At 50.8% G+C, this 20,718-nt stretch overlaps 6 protein-coding genes across 6 annotated transcripts; 3 read left to right on the top strand and 3 right to left on the bottom strand.

Moving 5' to 3' along the window:
- Window positions 1-106: 106 nt before the first annotated feature.
- Window positions 107-1,238, top strand: NEUTE1DRAFT_116005 (uncharacterized protein; the record flags this gene model as incomplete). Its single annotated transcript, XM_009849972.1, has 7 exons — window positions 107-194; window positions 263-319; window positions 400-438; window positions 518-545; window positions 613-676; window positions 733-880; window positions 1,150-1,238. 6 exons carry the CDS (start codon window positions 170-172, stop codon window positions 772-774), a joined length of 255 nt encoding a protein of 84 aa, XP_009848274.1.
- A 27-nt stretch (window positions 1,239-1,265) lies between these two features.
- NEUTE1DRAFT_37288 (uncharacterized protein) lies at window positions 1,266-4,025 on the bottom strand (the record flags this gene model as incomplete). The annotated part of the gene is made up of 2 exons (XM_009848883.1): window positions 1,266-2,592; window positions 2,734-4,025. 2 exons carry the CDS (start codon window positions 4,023-4,025, stop codon window positions 1,266-1,268), a joined length of 2,619 nt encoding a protein of 872 aa, XP_009847185.1.
- Window positions 4,026-5,630: 1,605 nt separating this feature from the next.
- Window positions 5,631-8,113, bottom strand: NEUTE1DRAFT_144425 (uncharacterized protein; the record flags this gene model as incomplete). Its single annotated transcript, XM_009849971.1, has 5 exons — window positions 5,631-5,779; window positions 5,942-6,026; window positions 6,093-6,749; window positions 6,810-7,847; window positions 7,901-8,113. The coding sequence occupies 3 exons, from the start codon at window positions 8,085-8,087 to the stop codon at window positions 6,187-6,189; spliced, it is 1,788 nt and encodes a 595-aa protein (XP_009848273.1).
- A 1,967-nt stretch (window positions 8,114-10,080) lies between these two features.
- Window positions 10,081-11,766, top strand: NEUTE1DRAFT_58270 (uncharacterized protein; the record flags this gene model as incomplete). The annotated part of the gene is made up of 3 exons (XM_009849048.1): window positions 10,081-10,277; window positions 10,379-11,167; window positions 11,224-11,766. 3 exons carry the CDS (start codon window positions 10,193-10,195, stop codon window positions 11,346-11,348), a joined length of 999 nt encoding a protein of 332 aa, XP_009847350.1.
- Window positions 11,767-13,163: 1,397 nt separating this feature from the next.
- On the top strand, window positions 13,164-14,937 carry NEUTE1DRAFT_144423 (uncharacterized protein; the record flags this gene model as incomplete). Its single annotated transcript, XM_009849970.1, has 3 exons — window positions 13,164-13,298; window positions 13,364-13,826; window positions 13,952-14,937. 3 exons carry the CDS (start codon window positions 13,214-13,216, stop codon window positions 14,871-14,873), a joined length of 1,470 nt encoding a protein of 489 aa, XP_009848272.1.
- Window positions 14,938-15,435: 498 nt separating this feature from the next.
- Window positions 15,436-19,300, bottom strand: NEUTE1DRAFT_120196 (uncharacterized protein; the record flags this gene model as incomplete). Its single annotated transcript, XM_009849969.1, has 6 exons — window positions 15,436-15,447; window positions 15,596-17,730; window positions 17,768-18,481; window positions 18,746-18,932; window positions 19,029-19,139; window positions 19,265-19,300. The coding sequence occupies 6 exons, from the start codon at window positions 19,298-19,300 to the stop codon at window positions 15,436-15,438; spliced, it is 3,195 nt and encodes a 1,064-aa protein (XP_009848271.1).
- Between the last annotated feature and the right edge of the window lie 1,418 nt (window positions 19,301-20,718).

Raw genomic sequence — 20,718 nt, 5'->3', positions numbered from 1 at the left:
TCCGAGTTCACGCTGATACTGTGGGAATTGCTGACCTTTTTCACTGTACAACAGCTACGTGCGCCCCGTCGCCTTGGCCTCACAATCGAAGCTCAGTGAACGGCCACTGAACGTCCCTTTCGACATCCAGACTTACCTAAAGACTCGACCCTTCCACACCACATACAACATGGCCTCTCAATTACTTCCTCTCGGTGAGTGAGAGAGCTCATACGGGTATCAATGCAAGAATAAGACAGCTAACGTGGTGCTTTTTCCCCAGAGCTCATCGACAAGTGTGTTGGCTCCCGCATCTGGGTTGTCATGAAGGGAGACAAGGGCACGTTATGCCATCCTAGCTGTCCCTGCTGGACTTTGACTTATCGATGGATGTGCTGACTGAGGATGGGATGATAACAGAGTTCTCCGGCACTCTTGTTGGTTTCGATGACTACGTTAGTAAGTAGCGGACCTCTCCTCATCATCCCGTGTCTTCATATCGTCCCACGGAGCCTTATGCTAACCTACTTTCAAATAGACATGGTTTTGGAGGACGTCACTGAGTTGTACGATACGTCCTACTCTGAAAGTAGTTCATGAAAGTCATTACTAATTTCACTCTTGCTCGATCAGCGACTACTCCGGCAACCACACCAAGTTGAAGAAGATCCTGTTGAACGGCAACAACATCTGCATGGTGGGTCATCATCGTCATCAAGCTCGCGTTTACAAACAACTAACAGCTGTGCTCAGTTGATTCCCGGTGGTGAAGGCCCAATTGCGGCATCTGCCTGATTTGAAGGCTTGAGAGGATACATGAGGCATGGCCGCATTAGGAAGAAGCAATCATCAGCATATCACGAAATACGAATGGACATTTCTTTGCCCTCTGTCGATCACTTCAAAAAGAAGTCAATAATAATAGGTAATTCAGAATGATTCCAAAACACCTCCAAGGAAATTGCTGCCATACATAGCTCACATGAGGTAGGTTGAACTATAATCCTCCATCATATTTCATACTGCTCGTTTGACCCGACTTGACCAAAAAAAATTCTCTTAGATTAGCACGATCAGCAGTTCCTCCTACCCTTAACCAAGTGCTTTTGGATCACCTCTTCAATTGAAGAGGAAAAAAAAGAAATGGCTGCCTGCTATTGCAACTTACCTGATCTAGGAGCACCAGCAACATTGAATATCCAAACCCACCCAACCACCCAACCAGCCGTCCTTGCTCTCTTCCACAACCCATAACTACCAAACCAACATTCAACCACCACCACACTTCAAATAGCCTTAGCATCCAAAATCTTGCTCTTACTCTCCTTCGCCTTGACCAGCTCCTCCACCCACTTATCCACCTCCGCCAACGCCCTTCTGGGGTCCTTCTTGCGCCTCAACAGAAAGCCCTGGATCTCCGCCGGACTGAGGATCTGGGATGCCGGGATTTTCAGGGAAAACTCCCTTGCGATCTTTTGGAGTTCTTGCCTAGTTAAGGGATTGATGTGGAGAGGGACGGGACTTTCCGTCTTTTCTTCTGCTGGTTCTTGTTGTTTCTCCTTGTCTTTGGCTGTCGCCGCGGCGGCGGCGGTGATGGTGGGAACAAGAGGAGGAGCAGCGGCGTTGTCCTCTTCGCCAATGACAGTTGCGTCACTAGAGCAACTGCTGACGGAGGACTTGCGGAGGTTGTTGTTGTTGTCGAGGAGTTTGAGATCAACGATCTTGGGGTCTATGGGGGGCTGTTGTTGTTTTTCTTCATCCTTCTCAGCGGTGGTGCCGGTGCCGGTGCCATCCGGAGAGGTAACCCCCGTATGAGGAGAATGAACGACTGGAGGCAATGTAGTAGCTGCCGATGTGGTGCTAGCTGTGAGTTTATTCCCAACCTGGGTAAATGTTACCGTGGCTGGGTCCACCACATCGGCTTCGTACATCCTCTCAAACAGCTCTCTGACTTGTTCCTGCGTGGCGTTGAGGAACGCGATCTGGATGTCAACCCTGCCCGGTCGAAGTAGTGCTTCGTCTAGCTTCTCTGGCTTATTGGTTGTCATGATGAGCACGCGGCCTTCATGCGAGGCAACGCCGTCGATGGCGTTGAGTAAACCTGATAGCGAAATGCCCCGTTCTCGGTCGTATGGGGACGACCGTCTGCGACCGTACTGTCTCCGGATCAAGTCCAGGTTATGAAGCGACGTGGCAGCGAACGTCTTCGACATCCTTTTTCTCTTCTGCTTCTTCTTGTGCTTCTTCTCTTTGGCCGTCATGGGCTTCTTCTTCTTCTTCTTGTCGGTGGTGCTGCTAGATTCGTGTTTTGTCATTTTCTCACCGGGTTCGCCGTCGTCGCGTGCAGAGAAGGTGGGCTTCGCTTCGCCCTCGGGGGCAGCAGGTTCCTGTTCCTCCTTTTCAGAAGTGGTATTCTTTTCGTCAGTAACCTTCTCATCTGCCTTTTCCTCGTCATTACCCTCTTTAAGCATCTCCTTCAAGGCAGCCAACTTCTCCGCCAGTTCCTTCTCAAGAGCCCCCTGCTCCGCCGTCACCTGCTTTCCCTTGCCTTTCCTCTTCTTCCTCGCCAACTTGCCCTCCAAAAATATCACCTCCAGTGCCCTCTTCTTCTCACTCATCAAATAATCATCGTCACTATCACTACTCCCACCCCCATCACTACCACTACTCTCACTACCACTACTCTCCTCATCCGTCTCATCCTTTCTATTTACCAATCCCGCCGTATCAATATCCTCCAACAGCACCACACACCGTCTCGGCAAATTCGTAAACAACATCGCCAGATCGTCTTCCGTCAGATTCTGATCCAACAGCGAGATCACAAAGATATCCAGCCCAAACACCCCCGCCAGCGCAAAACTCAAGCTCGTCTTGCCCGTCCCCGGCGGGCCATGAAACAGGTACCCCCTGCGCAACGGGATCCCCCGCTCGCCATACCACTGCGCCGTGTCCCTGTGCAGATACTCGTTCATATCCTGCAACACCATCAACTTTTGCTTCTCGTCCAACACCACCGTGTCCATGGGCCGGATGGGCCGATCCGCCACCTCGGCCCAGACATGTCGGCCGCCATAAATGCGCATCTCGGGCCGCGCCGGACGGCGCACCACGGTCGTGGCCGCCTGGCGGTTGTGGTTCCATTCTTTGGTGAACTGGATAAAGTTCTTGATGGGCCCGGCGGAGAAGCCGACGCAGGTGATGACGAGGTTCTCCTCGCGACGCATGGAAAGACCCCGCCACTCGGACTGGTGCGCAATGTTGGAGCGCGTCCGGTTGAGCCAGAAGTAGGTGCCGGCGAAGGTGAAGGTGTAGGGCACGTTGACGGCGGGGAGGAAGCGAGGGGGTTTTTGGTGCTTGTGAGTGGAGAAGTTGAGGCAGGCTTCGCCGTTGGGGAGGATGGTGGGGGCTTGTTTTTTCTTGTTTTTGGCGGTGGTAGTGGTGTTAGAAGGGTCTGTGGTATTGGTAGTGCTGGTGCTGGTGATGACGGTAGTGGCCGTGGTGGTAATAGCGGTTTTGACAGCGGCAGCTCCGGCAGCGGCTGCAGCTCCGGCCTCGTCGTCCTCGTCATGGTCGTCGGCGCTGCCGGCTATGGTGTCGGCTTGAAGGAAGCGTGTCTTGGCTGAGCTGGGCTGGATGGCGACCCAACGCATGATGTGGATGAAGATCGGGTCGTCGTCACCGACTTCGACTCTGGCGGTGAACCAGTTGCAGATGATGTCTTCGACCACCAGCATTTTTACCTCGGACCAGAGTCTTTTGGCGGCCCATACGATAGGACCCAGGGATAGGAGGATTGTGGGATCGAAGCCGAGCCAGCTGGTGATTGCTCGGTGACAGGACACTAGGAAGTCTCTGACGGCCGGTGGAAGGTACATGTCCAGCATGGGGCTGAGGCTCGCCAGGAGGTTGTCAGGCAGTAACATTGTCGGGGCCTGGGTAGTATCGTTGATGGTGGTTGTGGTGATGTTGATGGCCTCGCCACTGTCGGGAGAGGCATCTACCAGCGTGGAGAGTACCCAGATCATAAGCATGTGACAGTCCATGTTGACGAAAGAACGACGATACGATGATCAACGAGGTGATGTTGTATGCAGTTATAGACGATACAGTCCGTCAGGATATGTCATGAAGGCGTTGGGCGTTAGTGACCTTATACCTCCTCCTTCCTGCTTCATCGCCAGACACCTCGTGATGGCCAGGAGAGGGGGCAATAGCTGATAGTGGAGCAGCTGAAACTTGATTTTCTGAAAGAGAAGAGCGGGAGGAGATATTCAGCCTTGTCGGTGGGCCTTCTAGCTAGGTAGTCCATACACCATACATGTTGGCAATTATCGTAACGATCAAGGAGGACATGGGAGGGGAGCTGCCATCACCCACCCAACCCTTGTTACCAATCATGCGGTACCGTGCGAGGTAAAAGAAGAGTGGGCTATCCTCCTAGTATTCCCTCTGTCCAACGCTCTCTTCACGTTTCAAGTTCCACAACAACAAACGTGTATCACTGTCTGGATACGCTCCCCAAAACCTGAGGGAGGACACCCAAGGAATGCAAAGTGTAGGAGGGACTAACAGACAAACATCTGATGAAGCACATGCTTGCATGTCTCGGTTCTGCTTAGGCCCCAGCTTTGAATGTGATGTTTGTGCGTGTCCTCTTGGTGCCAATAGGACATAAAGTTGGATTACTGGTGTTTTGGTAGCCAAGCTCCAAGGTAGCTCAGCATAGTAAGGCAGCTATCCAGCGTCCCATGTCGTTATCCATCACAGTTTCTGCCCCTCATACATGTTGCCATATTTCCTTGTTTGTCGGGACAGGAAAGTTCCGTTATTACTTCTCTGTTCCCAGGAAAGAAATAAGAGACACAACAGGGGCCTAGCCTCATCTATGGACGGGAACCAGTCTTCCGTGAGAAGGCCCGTCGTGAAGATGACCACAAGCAGGCAGCCGGAAGTAGAGTACGGGGTTGAAGGAGACCATGAGAGATGCTGTTTTCCTCTATGTCTCAGCTGGGCTCCTGAAGTTATGAAAGCACTTCAGAAAACACCCGCTCTTTTCTCACCGAAGAGAGTCAAAAGTCCAATAATGCTGGCCCTTCCCTGGGAGATTGGTCCATCGGGTCCACGACCCGATATGTTCCTTGACTCAGTGAAAGGTTGCACGCTGGCCGCGTACTTCATGGTGTAGATGCTTTTCTTGTATGAGGCTTGCTTATCTGTACATGGGTCAGTTTGGAAAGTTTGCCTAGCCAATGCAGTTGCTCCTTGAACAACATGTCACAGGGCCGACGGATGGCCAAAATTCTAATCTACCTAGGACTTGAAAGTGGTACGTTCGTTACTACCCCGCGCTACAAGGAACTAACGTTAACGAACGGTTGCTCTCTTGTGCCGAGAACCTCAGCTTCGTCGTTTTGGTTCAACGCGGTCGAGGTAGGGTGCCATGAACGTACATCTGTTTGGCTTCGCAGAGCCTCAAGCTGTAAGCCTACTTTGTTGACAGGGGGTTTGGCTTTGCGGCTGGGAAAATATGATCAAAGAGCTCCGAAGCGCACCAATAATGATTCCTTTTAGGAAGATATTATATGTAAGTTAGGCGCAAGCTTGTCTCAAATCGGTTCATGTAACCTTGAGAATGAGGCTTATAATGAAGATCAACTTCGTTTTCGTATTCCCCGCTGTTTCTCCAGCAAAATAATTCATGTGTTTTTGATGACCCAGAATTATCTTACAGTGATCTACAGAAAGGGAAACTCGGCGATAAAGAAGTGATGTCAACGGGTGATTGATTCTGGACTTCCTGTTTGAAGCACTGTGATTAGCCATTGAGGATCATCCTGTCTTGGCCTTACGCCCACGTACATAGTATAGGAAGTGTACAAGCTCCGCAATCACTCAATAGGGTATAGTAGGTCGCACTTCAGGCTGGGCTGTCATTTTGAAATCTAGGTCATAAACCTACCCAACAGCATGCTCAATGGTGCAAGGGCACACGGGTATACAGTGTCCCTGGCTGGCGTTGAACACGTCAACTTGTGTTAGACGGTCTTTCTGAGCCCAAAGAATTAGATTCCGTTTCAGCCAGAGATGTTCGTTGATGGAGGATACACCACCTTCTAGAAAATATATTTGCTGTTCCCTATGTTTTCCTCTCCCATCCCGCATATCCCTTTGTTTCCGTTTCCCCAGCCCAAGGTACGCCCAGGTCTAATTGACAAACTTGCCAATATCCTCTTTCTTCAGACCGTGGACCAAGGATTCGTCTGTAACCAGATGACTTTTATCCAATCCATGCCGAGGAGACACCGTGTCTGCCACCTGGTCACTTGTCTTCTGCTCCTTTTCGTTGGACCTGTGTTCAGCAACATCTTTCACCTCCTTCTCATCGTCTGCGGCACCAACTGAAGCAACGTCTGTCGTACTCGCTAGGTCCCCTGCTTCGGATACATTGCCTGAATGCGGCTCTGTCCTCCACAAGTGCGCCCCAGCCTCCTTCAGCAATTTCACATTCTCCACGTTACCCATCTTTTCTGCAAGATAAAGAGGTGTGTGGTTTGCATAGTTACGTGGATGTACACTAGCACCACGAAGCAGCAACTCGTGAAGAACATCTGGATTGGGCCCAACCGCGGCAAGATGCACAGGGGTGTTGCCGACGTAATCAGCCCTCTTGAGGAGCTGATGGTTGAACTCGTCACCCTCAAGGATTTCGCGAACAGTCCGTAGATCCCCGTTGCGGATGGCGTAGCCAAGAGCCGTGAAAGCGGTGTCTGATCAATAATTAGCTGATGTTAAAAAGGAGTAGCGTGTTGAAGGAGCCTTGTACATACCTGCAGCAGGCAGCCATGCCATAGCCGAATCGATGCTCCCTGCGGGATGCGAGAAAGAGGGCGTTGCCATTTCTGTCATCTCCCCACGTAGCGATTGCGACATCCGTGCTGTAATCTCAGAGTAGGTAAGGTTTGGCAGAGCCAGGAGATAGGATAGCTTCGTCAGAGCCGCTTCGGTAGTCAGATCATGGCCAAATACCACGCCGGCTCTTCCCAGTACGGTTCCGGGGGCATAGAGTGGCGAGACGAAGCCATTTGTGCATTGGCTCACGTTGACAATGACAGTTCCACGGTCAATGGCTTCCTTGATGACCTTGGTCAGACTGCCATCAACGCCGCCCGGTGCATTGCCCATGCCGAACGTCTCGAGGATCAAACCACGGAGGTCTGGGACTTTTAGAACGGATTCGATCATCTCAGGCTTGATTCCGGGGAAGATACGTAAACAGGCCACATGTGCGGTGTCGAGATATTTTGTCACTTGAAATTCGGCAATTTGAGTGGGCCGTCGAATCAGCCCCCAATTAACATCCACTCCTAGACTTGTGACCTTGGCCAGCGGATCGCAGTTAGGGCTGTCGAATGCCTCGAAAGAGGAAGCCGATACCTTGGTCGTCCTGTTGCCGCGGTACAAGGTGTGGTGGAAGAATAGGCAGACTTCGGGGATAACGAAGGTTCCCGCGATGATGAGCGAGCCAAGAAGGTTGTCAACTGCATCAGACTGGAGAGCAAAGATGGAGGCTTGCGACCCTGTAAGGATGACCGGCTTCCCGAGATCCGACATCATGAAAGAAAGGGCCGAGGCCGTATATGCTAGGGAATCGGTTCCATGCAACACCACGAAGCCGTCGAACATGTGGTAGTTCTCCTTGATGGTAAGCGCGATCTCGGTCCATCCCATGGAAGAAATGGAACTCGAGTCGAGCAGGGGGGTAAACTCAAGGATGCCATAACGGATATGACGAGAATACGCGCTGACTGGTGTTCTCAGGCTGTCCAACGTCAATTTAGCCCCGTTCTTGTATGCCCGAAGCTGAACTGCACTTGGTCAGTAAGGGTTTCCATCCGGTGTAGATTCACAAGCAAATTACCATTCGGAGCGGTAGGATCATTGAACGAAGGGCGAGGAGCCATAGCGTTCTTCAAGAAGCCCGTCATGGGAACCAGACCATCTGCAGACGGTTGCATGCATATTGTACCGCCTGTCATGATGATAAGCACCCTTGACTCGGGGTAGTGAGACTCGGGGTTCTTCCCCTCGAACGAAACCTGACCCATTGTGTCGATAGGGCGTTGATTGTCGAATCTGGCACTGCCTCTTGTTGTTCGACTTTCGGGAAACTTTTGACGTAGTCGACTTTGCCCCAGTGGCTACCTTTGAATTTATATAAGGAAAAAAAAAAAAAAAAAGGACCCTTGACGCACCGGTGGCCGGAGACACCTCGGCCGACGATCCGACCATAAAGATTTTTGTTAGTCAAGCAATTCCAGGCCTGTTTTACCAGCGTCACACCTCCACCCAACTTAAAAATAACCACCACACTCTTTCAACGAAGACGAGCAATGGAGGCGGTGACAGAGTCCAGATGGTTCGGTTCAATATGAGCAAACAGAAATAGGGATTTCACGGTCTGGAAGCTCCCAGAAAAAGAAGCGGTCTCGGGATCGAACAGTGCAACCACTCAAAGTGCCTGGTCAAGGGCAACAAAGCTTGAAATAGGTAGCAGAAGGAGAAACCAGGCGAAGATGTCGACTTCATCCACACCTTTCGAGAAAGGTCAGGCCCAACTTGGACGTGCGACGACTCGTGAGAAGACCAGTCAACACAAAAATGGCGGCTACAGAAGGTTGACGCAAAGGATGTTGAAAATAAGTCCAGTCATGTGCCATGGGACGGTGAAGTCTGTTACTAACAGAAAGTCAAGGCCCGAGCCCGACTGGGTAAAGAGGAACCGGATCCGCAGACTAGCGACGTCTCCAGAACTGAAGGTACGTATGTACACTACAGGTGTGAAGCAGACGCCCCAGCATCCTAGCGTAGCCGCGACACTGGGGGAGAGGGGGGGGGGTTTATTCATCAATACGAGCCCGACTTCGGACATACATTTTGGCAAGAGATCCAGCAGGCCAATCCAGCGCCGACAAGACGTCCTCAGTAGAGAACTCGTCAGATTGACCGATCAGCGAGTGATCGCGACGAATAACGTGAGATGGCGTCTTTTGCACATACTCATATGAAAGTGAGTGTGTTCAAGAAAGCCTGAAGGAGAACGAAGAATGCGAAAGAGCGGACGAGAAAAGAGCGTGGAAACCTGAAGAGAAAAGGGATTGTGGGAGGAGGAAAAATACCTACCTACCTACTACCTACTTCTACCTGTGGGTAGTCAAGTTTTTGCTTGCGTCGATGAGATGCCCTCATGGCCCGGCGATGACGCTCCTTCCGCTTCGAACACGGCGCCCATTACGGTAAGTACCTCAGGAGGAAGGCACCGTCAGCATCACCAACACATTTTGTACTTGGCTTATTCTGCGGCTCTAGCTCAAGCACCTGGATGTACTGTAGTAGCACAGCAGGTAATTCGGCCTAGGCGGTTACCCTACGTCCATATGTTGACAGTCGCGATGAGTTAGTACTTCACAATGAAGTCATCAGGTACATCTTACCTACCTATCTAGGTAGGTAGAGTTGCAGGAAGGACCTGGCTCGGTACAGTACTTCCTCCTCCGAAGCCACCGTCTGGTGAAGAGACAGCCTGGACAACTTGATCATGGAAGCCCGGGACATTGTGGCTGGTCTTCGGAGAGTGTCTGGAGACGCGTCCATTCTCGGCCGCCGACAGAGCCTGCGTCGCCGTTGATCAAAGTCCAGTCACGATATTGATGGTCACAAACCTTCCCGGTCTCTTGGTTGCATAGAAGAACAACCTAGCCAGCCGAGATTCATGCCCCGATGGTGGTGGATACCTACTGGCGGCCCGCCGCTAACAGACAGCGCTATAGAAATTGATCTTTGCCCCATTTGAGTTTGGCTCAGTGAGCTGCGGAACCCCTGGACCAAAACTCAATGGAACAGTTACACGGCTGAATGGTGGGGTCTATCAGATGAACCTCCACTAGGTGACGAAGCTAATTTTGAGTTACACTACACTACTGTGAAACCCCGCAGTGAACCGCAAAGGTACTCAGGGTCCGCTGCGTCACAGAAAGTGCCTGCCGAAGCATGAAACAGGACTAGGCGATCGACAGAAGGCAACCACATTTTTTTTTTCTTCTCCGAGGGCAAGACTTCTTCACGCGTTCTTTCTTTCGTTTGTTTTTTGCTGAAGTAGAGGTAACGTCTTGGAATATCACCACGCGCCAAACTTTAAGAACAACCAAGCAGCATGGCTTCCCCGGCAGAAACCTCCGTGACTTACGAGGAGTTGCGCGATCTCGAGAACGAATTCGAGGATGTCGAGACCGAGATTAGTAAGTTTGCTTTTCTACCTACATGCTCCTCGTCTCCCCACCATTTTTGTCGCTTTCTTGTGTTTGCATATCGCTCATTACTAACATGTCTCATCTGAAAGTCCGCCAGCAGGTCCAGCTGTCCCGCCCCCTCTACGAGAAGCGTGAGAAGGTCGTAGCCCAGATCCCCAACTTTTGGCCCCTGGTTTTCGAGCAGGCGCCACAAGACATTGACGAGTACATCCAACCCCAAGACTCCGCCCTCTTGCTATCGTCTCTCTCTTCCTTTTCTGTCTCCCACTTCGAAATCGAGAACGGTGGCTCCGGAGACCCCCGTAGCGTCCTCTTCCGTTTCGAATTTGCCGAAAACGAGTACTTCGAGGACAAGGTGCTGGAGAAGAAATTCTGGTCGCGCAGAAGCAAAGGCGGTTGGACAGGCTTGGTCAGCGAGCCGGTGAACATCAAGTGGAAGAAGGGCAAGGACCTTACGAGTGGCCTGCTCGGCTTGGTCAACGCCGTCTGGGAAGAGGAGAAGGCTGCTGGCAACCATTGGTCCACCGTCAAGGGCGAGGATTTCACGGACAAGCAAAAGGAACTCAAAAACCAGATTGAGAAAATTGGGCTCGGAGGCCTTAGCTTCTTTGCCTGGTTCGGCTACAGGGGCAGGAGAGTATCTGCCGAGGAAAACAAGGCAGCCATTGAAAAGCTTCAAGAAAAGCGACAAGCCAGAAAGGCTACCGCAGAGGCCGGTGAAAGCAAGAAGGAGGAAGACGAGGAAGAGGAGGAGGAGGAGGAGGAGGAGGAGGAGGAGGAGGAGGAGGATGAGATCGAGTTGGAGATCTTTCCGGATGGCGACAGCCTTGCACTTGCTCTCTCAGACGACCTGTGGCCCGGTGCTATCAAGTACTTCAGTAAGAAACATCTATACCTTGCCCCCTGTTTATGCATTTTTGCTAACACATTACAGCCCAAGCACAAGAACAGGAGTTGGCAAGCGACGACGACTTTGAAGATGACGATGACGATGATGCTGATGAGGACGATGAGGAGGATGATGCCGACGCCAGGCCGGCCAAGAAGCGCAAGGCGTAAACAGACAAAAGGAACGACATCTCTTGGTGATATACGGAACTTTTGGCGCAAAAGCGTAGTGCCTTCTATTACGATCTCGACGAAATGCAATTTATTCGCAGCTCAAGATCACCGGACATCGATTCGGACGGCTTGACAACAATACAGATTACTTGGATTACATCAGAGGTTTGGGTGCTGAATCGCATGCAGCATTGCAATCGAAGCTAGCCGCCAGGTTGACCCTTGGCCTTTTCGGGTCCGATCAACATCGTCCGGTCTTGGCGTCAAGTCCAGACTGCTTCAAAGGGCACCACAAGGATCACAGTTTTAAACAACCATCGACCTTTACTAATGGCGATCAATGACTAATATGCCAATATGGAAATTTATGGATGCTATGGATATGTTTGAATTTTTCATTGAAATCTTTTAACGTGGATCTCTCTCTTCACAAATATTTTGGCGCTTGTGCTAACATCTGGTCACTACCACAACCCAGGTGTTTGACACATCTGCACGGTTCAGGGGTTTCCAAACACTGCCGGCGAGGGTGGTCTCAACCTTATGCCTTACTGTTTCACCCAACCATTTGGATTTCTGCGCGTTGATGAATGAAGACAAACGAACACGACTTTCATACAGAAACATGGTTATTCAATCGTGGCTGTGTTCTACTAATGTCAAAGCCCAGTTCAAGTCTCAGATTCCCTTGGCCTCGCCAAGCATGACAAATTACAGGGTTACTTTCTGGGGGAAAGAGGTCAACGCTCAAGCGCTTTACATACTGCACTAACGAATCGTACAGTATGGATAATCTGGATTTCCAAATTATTCAGATGAAGCAGTTTACACTAATATCAAGAACTGGAGTCTCTTCAACTTTGCCACGTGCTTTCCCCCCTTCCACATGAAATCGAAGGTCAGAAAAAGGCATGGTTCCCACCGTTCTAGGGCACCAGTTGTGTTGTTGAGAGGCTGCTATTTAAGCCCTTTGCACCACTTTCATCCTTTGTCAATCCTCCCGACTCTGCCAATTTTGCCAATGTCTTGGCTCGACACGAACCCCCATCGTGATGGTTCGCCAAACTCAATTTCAGCCAATCTAAGTTCCAATCCGAGCTGTGGCTACGTCGTCACATTGCTCGCACTGCTATTCTTTCCAGCGTTCCTTGTTTTCAATGTCTTGTCCGCATTCTTCTATCCGTCGACCAGATTCTCCCTGATGATCAGTGTGTAGACTTGGTTAATACGCGGAATCTGAGAACAGGTTGTTCTGGCCCGGTTACATTTCTAGATCTCTACCCTTCAAAAAAGGTACCCGTCTAGACCGTCTCAGCGGCCCAAACCCCGGCAGTGGTTCTGACACTATCATGTACACAGTATCCTTTCATCAAAAGCGTTTAGCCAGTACCACGCCAAGGGTTCTCTAGCGGCTCGGGGGTCCCTGTTGCAAGTGCTGGTCCTCATCGGTGTCTATTGTTGGTTCCGTTCTGGCCTTGGCTTGTTGCCTTTGAGACCATTGTAATGCTTGGCTGTTTGGACCCCCAAGTGTTGGTTTTGAGAGTGCTTGTCTCTTGTCTTGCTCCGCGTGCTTCCGTTCGCTTGGCACAGTCTGACTGACTTCCATCCTTCCATCCCATCATCGTCGTTCCAGTTCCTACTCTCGCTAGTTTTATTTTCTCTCCTGTTTTCACTGTCTTTCTAACTAAACGACACAAATACTCTGTGAAAAGAGTATGCCGCTTCTGTTATTGTTGCCAGCGGTCCAACTTCTTGTGTGAAGGCTTTCGCTCATCGTCCCTCGTTTCAGCGCCCCTCTCGTCCTTCGTTATACGCTCCAGTGATCTCGTCGTCCCTCGTTCTCTCGGTTCCCTCTCTCCGCCATGAGGTGGAATGTTGCGGTCTGTGGCCTGATGGGCCTGCTCGCCCAGTCTGCGACGGCCATCACCATGGACATCGACGATACCCGTAAGGATCCTGACTGAACACCCCCTTCGTTCGCGCTCGCGCCTACTAACACGGGCGCTGATCAGAATCGGTCAAGGATGCCGCCGCTACGATAGCATACGGAATGCTGAAATACTACACGGGAAACAACACCGGCGACACACCCGGAAACTTGCCGGATCCTTACTACTGGTGGGAAGCAGGCGCAATGTTTGGCGCAATGGTCGACTATTGGTGGCTTACAGGCGACACATCTTATGTGGAAGTGACGACGCAGGCGATTGTGCACCAAGCAGGCGATGCCCGAGATTTCAACCCCGCCAACCAGTCCCGAACATCATCCAACGACGATGTAGGCTTTTGGACTATCACGGCCATGATGGCGGCCGAGGACGCGTATCCAGACCCACCTGAGGACCAGCCGCAATGGCTGGCGCTCGTCCAGGCCGTTTTCAACCAGATGGCTTCGCGCTGGGACGACTTGAACTGCGGCGGAGGTCTCAGATGGGCTATCAACGACTTTCAGACGGGCAAAGATTATAAAAACTCGTAAGTGGAAGGGAAAGCCAAGAGGCACTCGCGATACTTTGTTTGGGATCCCTTGGAATGTTTCGTCATTTTATAACGACTTTCCTGTGTCGGCATACTGACTTTCCCCCCCCCCTTTCCCCCAGTATCTCCAACGGTATCTTCTTCAACCTTGGCGCACGCCTTGCGCGCTTTACAGGCAACAGCTCCTACGGCGAATGGGCCTCGCGCACCTGGGACTGGGAGCGCTCCATCAACCTGATCACGGACGAATACGACGTCAAAGACGGCGCCCACTTCGACGTGACAACACACGTGTGCCGCAACGACTCCGGGCCACACGTATGGTCTTACAACATCGGCGTCTTCCTCCAAGGCGCGGCCTTCATGTACAATATCTCGACGGGCACCGAACAAGAGACCTGGAAAACCCGCGTGGACGGCCTGTTGGGGGCCGTCGAGGCCAAGTTCCTGACCAACGACACCAAGATCATCAAGGAATGGTACTGCGAATCGGGATTTTCGAACAACGGACACCCGTACCAGTGCAACATTGACCAGCAGACGTTCAAGGGCTATTTGCTGCGGTGGCTATCATCAACTTCGCAAGTCGCGCCCTACACGTACGAACGCATCAATCCCTGGATACGCGCAACCGCCGCCGCCGCCGTCGCTACTTGTACGGGGCCCGTCGGGGCGGCAGCACCGCAAGTAGACAGCGGTGGCATCCAACCAGGCTTCAAGGGCATCGACGGGACCGCGTGCGGGTTCAAGTGGACGGAGACGTTTGACGGGTGGGCTGGTGTTGGCGCGCAGATGAACGCTTTGTCGGCTGTCATGTATACCTTGACGCATACGGGGGTGGGCAATGTGACCAAGGGACCCGTCACGGCGGCGCAGGGCGGCACGTCCAAGGGTGATCCCGGAGCAGGTGTGACGGATCCGGCGTCGAAAGGAGGGTTGGCGTCGCTGAAGGCGATCACGATGGCGGATCGGGTTGGTGCGGGCATCGTGACGGCGATTTTGGCTATTAGCATTGTGGGCGGGAGTGTGTTTTTGACTATTTAAGCAGCCGGGCGTTGGGCTCAGCCAGTGTGGAAAATATCATGATTTTTTTTTTTTGGTGTTTGATGAATGGGGGCACGCAATATAGGCCTCTTTCTTTTATTCCCCCCCTCAGTTCCTTGTTGGGTTTAAACACTGCTTCAAAGCTTTACTTCAGCGTTGGAGGCTTTGCATGATGGTGTGAAGACCGATACTTTTCTGCCTTTTGTTCATTCTTAGCTTCCACCATTGTCCAAAACAGCATGATGTAAGTAAGGCATTCGGCGTTAATTTTGAGTGTACCTCGAGCAACCATTCTCGGAACCTTGTGACTTGAGTGTTGTTCATCGTACCATGCGTCGTTCGATCTTCCGTTCGGAATCGGAGCTGATGGTCTTGCTGTGTGTGCTACAAGCAGAGTTTAAAGGTTCAAGGTGGACAGTGAGTTTCTCGGTAACGACGTAAATAAGGCGGAAGAGATTCAAGTTGTTGATGGTTTTTTAAGGAGTAGCTTCAAGTCCATCATCATGGATAACAGATCTCATCACACAAGATTGGACATTTTGTAACACTTTTCTAGTCTTATCTATCTCTTCGTCTATAACAAACAGGAGTATCATACTCTGGCACTACCTCAGATTCATGTCCATGCTTTTGACACAAGTCCACAGCACAACCGGAACGACCACATTATCATTACCTCCTGTCAACACCGCCTCTGTGAGCGATGCCATGCAAGCACATACCGCCGTCTTCACCACCGTCGTCGACCACGATGCCTTTGGCAATTGAGACAAGGCTTCCCATAACCTCCCGATTATATCCATCGCCAGCTCGCCGACACCCGCGGCCGCACCCTCGCTCGATCCAAAGCCATCATTAAGTTCCGCTTCCCGGGCAACCGTAGAAAGCGTGCCAACAGTCGAGGGCCAGCCCCCAACGAACAACCAAACATTAGCCGTCATCAACCCCACAAACACCGCTGTCGCGAACGCAATGCTTCCCTCAATGCTCTTGCCGCCTCCCCAAAGCCACTTCCTGTGACCCCATCTCCTTCCGATCAGCGAAGCTGCCGCATCGCCTAGTCCCACACATACGACTCCGGCGACCATGCTGATGTCACGGAGTGGGACCTCCCATCCTACTAAGGGGCCTTCTCCGATGCGCGGCAATGCGGCTAAGCTGAGCCATAGAGGGATGGCGCATCCGATAAGGAGGAAGATGTGCGAGATGACGACGGGGCCGCGTAGGTCTCTTCCATCGACGTATGGGGTAAGGAACTGGGCTATAGGCGTAGACAAAGGGGGGAGCTGGCTGGCTCGGAGAAGGTCAACCAGAAGGAAGATGGCGAGAACGATCGACAAAGCCAGAGCGATGTATGTTGGGTCAATGAAGATGGTAGGCAAGAACATGGCGACCATCATGAAATGAAAGACCTTCCGACGTGTATCAACTTCGTAAAAAGGCGACAGGCGGAACACGACGGCGAGGCCGATTACGATGATGACTAGCCAGTAGCCGCTGAGGAGGAGACGGGTATTCGCTTCTCCAAAGACAGACTGCCGGACCAACTGAACCCAGCCGCCCAAGGCGCCGGAAGCCTCATCATCGGCTCGTATCGGGAGGCAGATCCATCTCTCAAGACCCGCCTTGACGACCTCGAGCCTGAACTCGGGAATGTCGCCAAATAGATAACCAAGCGCCCACCCTACGGGCTCGTGTTCAGCCAGAGCGTATCGTCCCACACATTCTCGAACGCCCACCAAAATGACGATCAGTATGCAAGCGTAGACCCAGCCGGCGTACAGCCACTTCCTCACAGCAGCTTGTCCTTGTGTCAAGGAAAAGAAGGCGCGTACACTGGAGGAGGCAGAACGCTTCCGGCGACCCGAAGGAGTGCTGGTTTGGGACCGAACAATGCTGGTGATTCTACCCAGAGAAGGCAATGTATGCCTTCGTGAAGAGGGCTGCTGAGGCGATGGTGGCTCCTGCACATCAAAGCGAACATCCACACCATTGGCTTGACGAAATGAGTTCTCTTCAGCGCTGGTGATGCTATCCGCCCTTGTCCTTCCTTTTAAGAAGCCCAAATCCCAGGAAGGAGTTGCGGAGCTTCGGTTGCGATTATGGCCCGAAACCACATGGTCGGAGTCACTTAATACCTCCTCGTTGTCGGTTTTACCATCATAGTATGTACGTTTGGCGGCTCTGAAGAACTTCCAGAATCCAGATGTACTTCCAGACTTGGAGACAGAAGGACGTTTGAAGCGCCACTTTGGTACTCTAGCCAAAGAGATACCCCATTGGATGACTTTACCACATAGCGCGATAATGCCGAGACCACCTCCCCAAAGAAGTGCCTTCAAAATAACGACCTGGGGAGATCGTGCCAGTAAAAGGACGTTAATGAGGGCCACGGAAAGTAATTGCAATTCTGCAATCAGCAGACTAGTCGTGGTAAGTTGCTGCAAGAGCAAGCATAGCGTCTGGTGTAAGGGATACAGCAAAGTCAGGATCTCGGGATCCGTAGCAGAGCCGCCCGCCACAAGAGGAATGCAAGATAGAAGCCACTGTGTAGAGCTGTACTCTTCCCAGTATCCTGCGCCAGGTATCAACGGTCTTGGTAGCGAGCAGATGCTCAAAATCACGTTTGGCAACACAACACCCTCGACATTTGGTGCAACAAGAAGCGAGACGAACAGCGGTATAAGCTGTGGGTATAACGCCGGAGCCGGATCGAAGGAAGTAGGGACAGAAAGAGGCAACTGTTTCGATGGGTTGCCTCGACGATATGCCCAAGCTACGAGCCTCAGCGGATAAAGAGCAAGTAGTGTCGAGAATAGCCAGCCCAAGGCGGAGAGTTCTGCAGGAAACATGTTAGCTGAGGTTATGACTGTAATAGCAAAAGCTCAACGTACCTTTTCGAAATATTTGAATAAAAGGCTGCACGTCATGATTTGACGCTACCAGCACCCCCTGACAAACAAGCAGCAGTACCTCGGCACCACGGCGAACAACTTCTTTCCTTCTACGAGCTCTCTCGGCTTCACTTCTTTTTAGTCGTATGGAAAAGCCAGATCTCGAGTTCAGGTCGGGGTCTCGTCCATCCTCATCTGGCGCGTTGGGGGAAAGCAAGGGTGTTGATGTACCCGACAGCGGCTCGTTCTTCCCACGTAAGCCCTTGTGTGATCGGGTTTTGGGGGCCGGCAGTCCCTTGAGGAAATGTTCATCGTCTGCTTCGGTACCGCTATCGCTCGCCGGGTTCGAGTTGTGGGCTGATGTAGAGGAGGGCTGACGCTGTGACAGAGCCACGGTCGCTGCTCGGTGTAAGAGTCGTTCGGAGGGCTCGAGGAGCTCGAAGCTCTGACGGTAGTAAGGTTTCGGTGTTCGTGTACCGATGGTAATGTCTTCTTCGGGGTCTTGCTGATCGTATTTGACGTCGGTTGCATGGAGAGTCGGAGAGTGGGATGGGGCTGAAATTGGAGGTCGGAGATGCTCTGACATGGTCGAGGTTTTGAGCTTCGTACTTCGTGGCTCGGGCCTCGGACTACATCGAACGGACTTCGGAAATGGCGAAGATAATGTGCTATGCCCGTCTGGTAGCCAATGGCTTGGATCGGTTGAATGGCGAGCTGTCGAAGTCGTGGTCGAAAGTGTTGTGTGGATGTTGATTGTTGGAGGGAACAAGAAAGTGTTTGGGGACCCTGAATTGCGGTAGTCAACTGTATTTCGGAGAGCTGTCCAGTGTGAAAGGCCACATAATTCGATGTCGAAATCTTTGACTAGACGGATAGCCTGACGCTAAGAATGGTATTTTCAAAGAGGGTTGGAATAATCTGTTGTTTCTGTCGTATATCGTCCACTTTTCTCTGGTCTTTCCAGAAGCTATTCTACACCCACAATCACATGAAGAGAAATGGTCCAGCGAGGGGGAGGGGGGTACTGTAGCTTGGACGCGGCCCGGTCATCGGTGGTTGGGGCAGGCGGCATCCTGTTTTCGAGTCCCACCTTTTGGAAGGTTGACGATCCAGGAACACGGCGTGGGCGACAAGGTTCGGTGCCGGGCTCAGTAGGCATGGGCCACTGTAGCGCCGCTGCAGTGTAGGCCGCCGCTACACTACATACCTCCTACCTACCCAGCCAGTCTTGCCAGTGCTGAGCCATGCAATCTTCAGCCACAGGGCATCCCCATTTCGTGATGTCAAAGACATCAGGTTGTGTCATGGATGGCGGTTGAGGCACCTCCACGGAGCCTGAGGTCAGATTCGTCACGTGTAAGAGGCCGGTTACCTATACTTAAGCCTTATTGCCCAGCAAGGTTTCATGATTGTCAATATCCCAGGAGAACCTAGAACGATCACATCACCCATCCCAACAACTCTCCTACCGCACTACGAGAGGTGTTATATACGTACCTCGACCCCGTGGGGTCGACTCGCCCTGGGGGACATCTCGTCTACTTGGCAGTAATGGGTGATTGCTGAAGTGGCTGCTGATGGCTTTCATGTCAGTCGATGACACCACGTTCGGGGCATCAGTTGCCGTCTCGAGACAGGGTCCGTATAATGGTTTAGTAAGAAAAATGATATTCAGGTTGTGATGACAACCTAAAGTCGTCAGCCTGGAAAGTCCAATGTCCCACACCGCACCTACAATATGGTAGATGTTCTTAAACCTGACCATCAGAAGGCCAAGCAGACCTTCCACGAAGACTCGGGTCGACTCAATCCATACGAGACTAACGGAAACATTCATAGACTCGGAGTGAACCGAGTAAGTAAGCACTACCCTACAGTGCCTCAGCGCCTACCCTGCCCCCGAGCGCCTAGCCGTATACGAGTAGCCGTCGACCGTAATAATGGATGAACCGCCGTATTAGTTCCGACTTTTGAGGCGCTGTGCCCGGCCAATCGGAAGCCGACAGTGTGTCGCCGGCCGCACCGTACTGTAGTCCCCGCCCCAAGGATCCGGGGTTCGGCGGCGGTGCTCTGGGGACGGTTAATGGGGGCATCAGAAAATATGGGTCTGATCACGTGCTAAGTCGATCCGGGTACCTTCTTTGCACAGACAGCTTGATAAGCCTGCAAACTGCTGTAAATAGCTGCTATTTTAATAAATTATACTTGCGTATTGGTTAAGTTCTTCTAATGCATTTTATATAACAAGATAACATATAATTTTTATATATTATAGTAAAAGATCTAATTATAATATAATACTATATTAATATACTGTGATCTGGTTTTAGTAGGACTATTAGGCCTTTTCTAAAATTGTATATAAATAAGGATAATAAGTACGTATATAGTATAAAGTAGGTAAGTAGTTAATTATTTAGTTAGCAGTAGAGAGAATAAACCCTCTTATACTATTACTAATAAACTTAATATTTTTTATAACAGGAAGTAATTAAATTATACTATATTAATTCTAGTAAGGTAGCCTAAACTATTATAATTTATAATAAACTATAGTATTTATTAAATATACAAATTTTATTTACGAATATAACCTCGTATATATTCGAAAAGAGAGTATCGTCTATTAGAATTATAAGTATTAGTATATATAGTATATATAAGAAGAAACTAAATGGAAACCTACTAGATGGTGGAAATTTATTAATATTAATATTTATATTTATAAATTTAATTGTATTTACACTTTCTATTCTTCTTAAATTATGAAGAATAATTGACTACTTATATTATAGTTCGCTTTGGTTTTGTATAGCTAATAATAAAAGGGGTAGTATCCTATATTAATTAATATAAGTTTAGTATATATATTTAAGTAAACTAAAAATAGGAAATTTAATTTACTTTTTAAAAGAAAGGAGGTTCTAATTTCTCTTTGCTAAATTCTTAAT

Source organism: Neurospora tetrasperma (genome assembly GCF_000213175.1).
Source record: "Neurospora tetrasperma FGSC 2508 unplaced genomic scaffold NEUTE1scaffold_1, whole genome shotgun sequence".
Lineage (NCBI taxonomy): Eukaryota > Fungi > Ascomycota > Sordariomycetes > Sordariales > Sordariaceae > Neurospora > Neurospora tetrasperma.
Note: the sequence above shows the minus strand (reverse complement) of the source record. Positions and strands in the feature narration are given on the sequence as shown.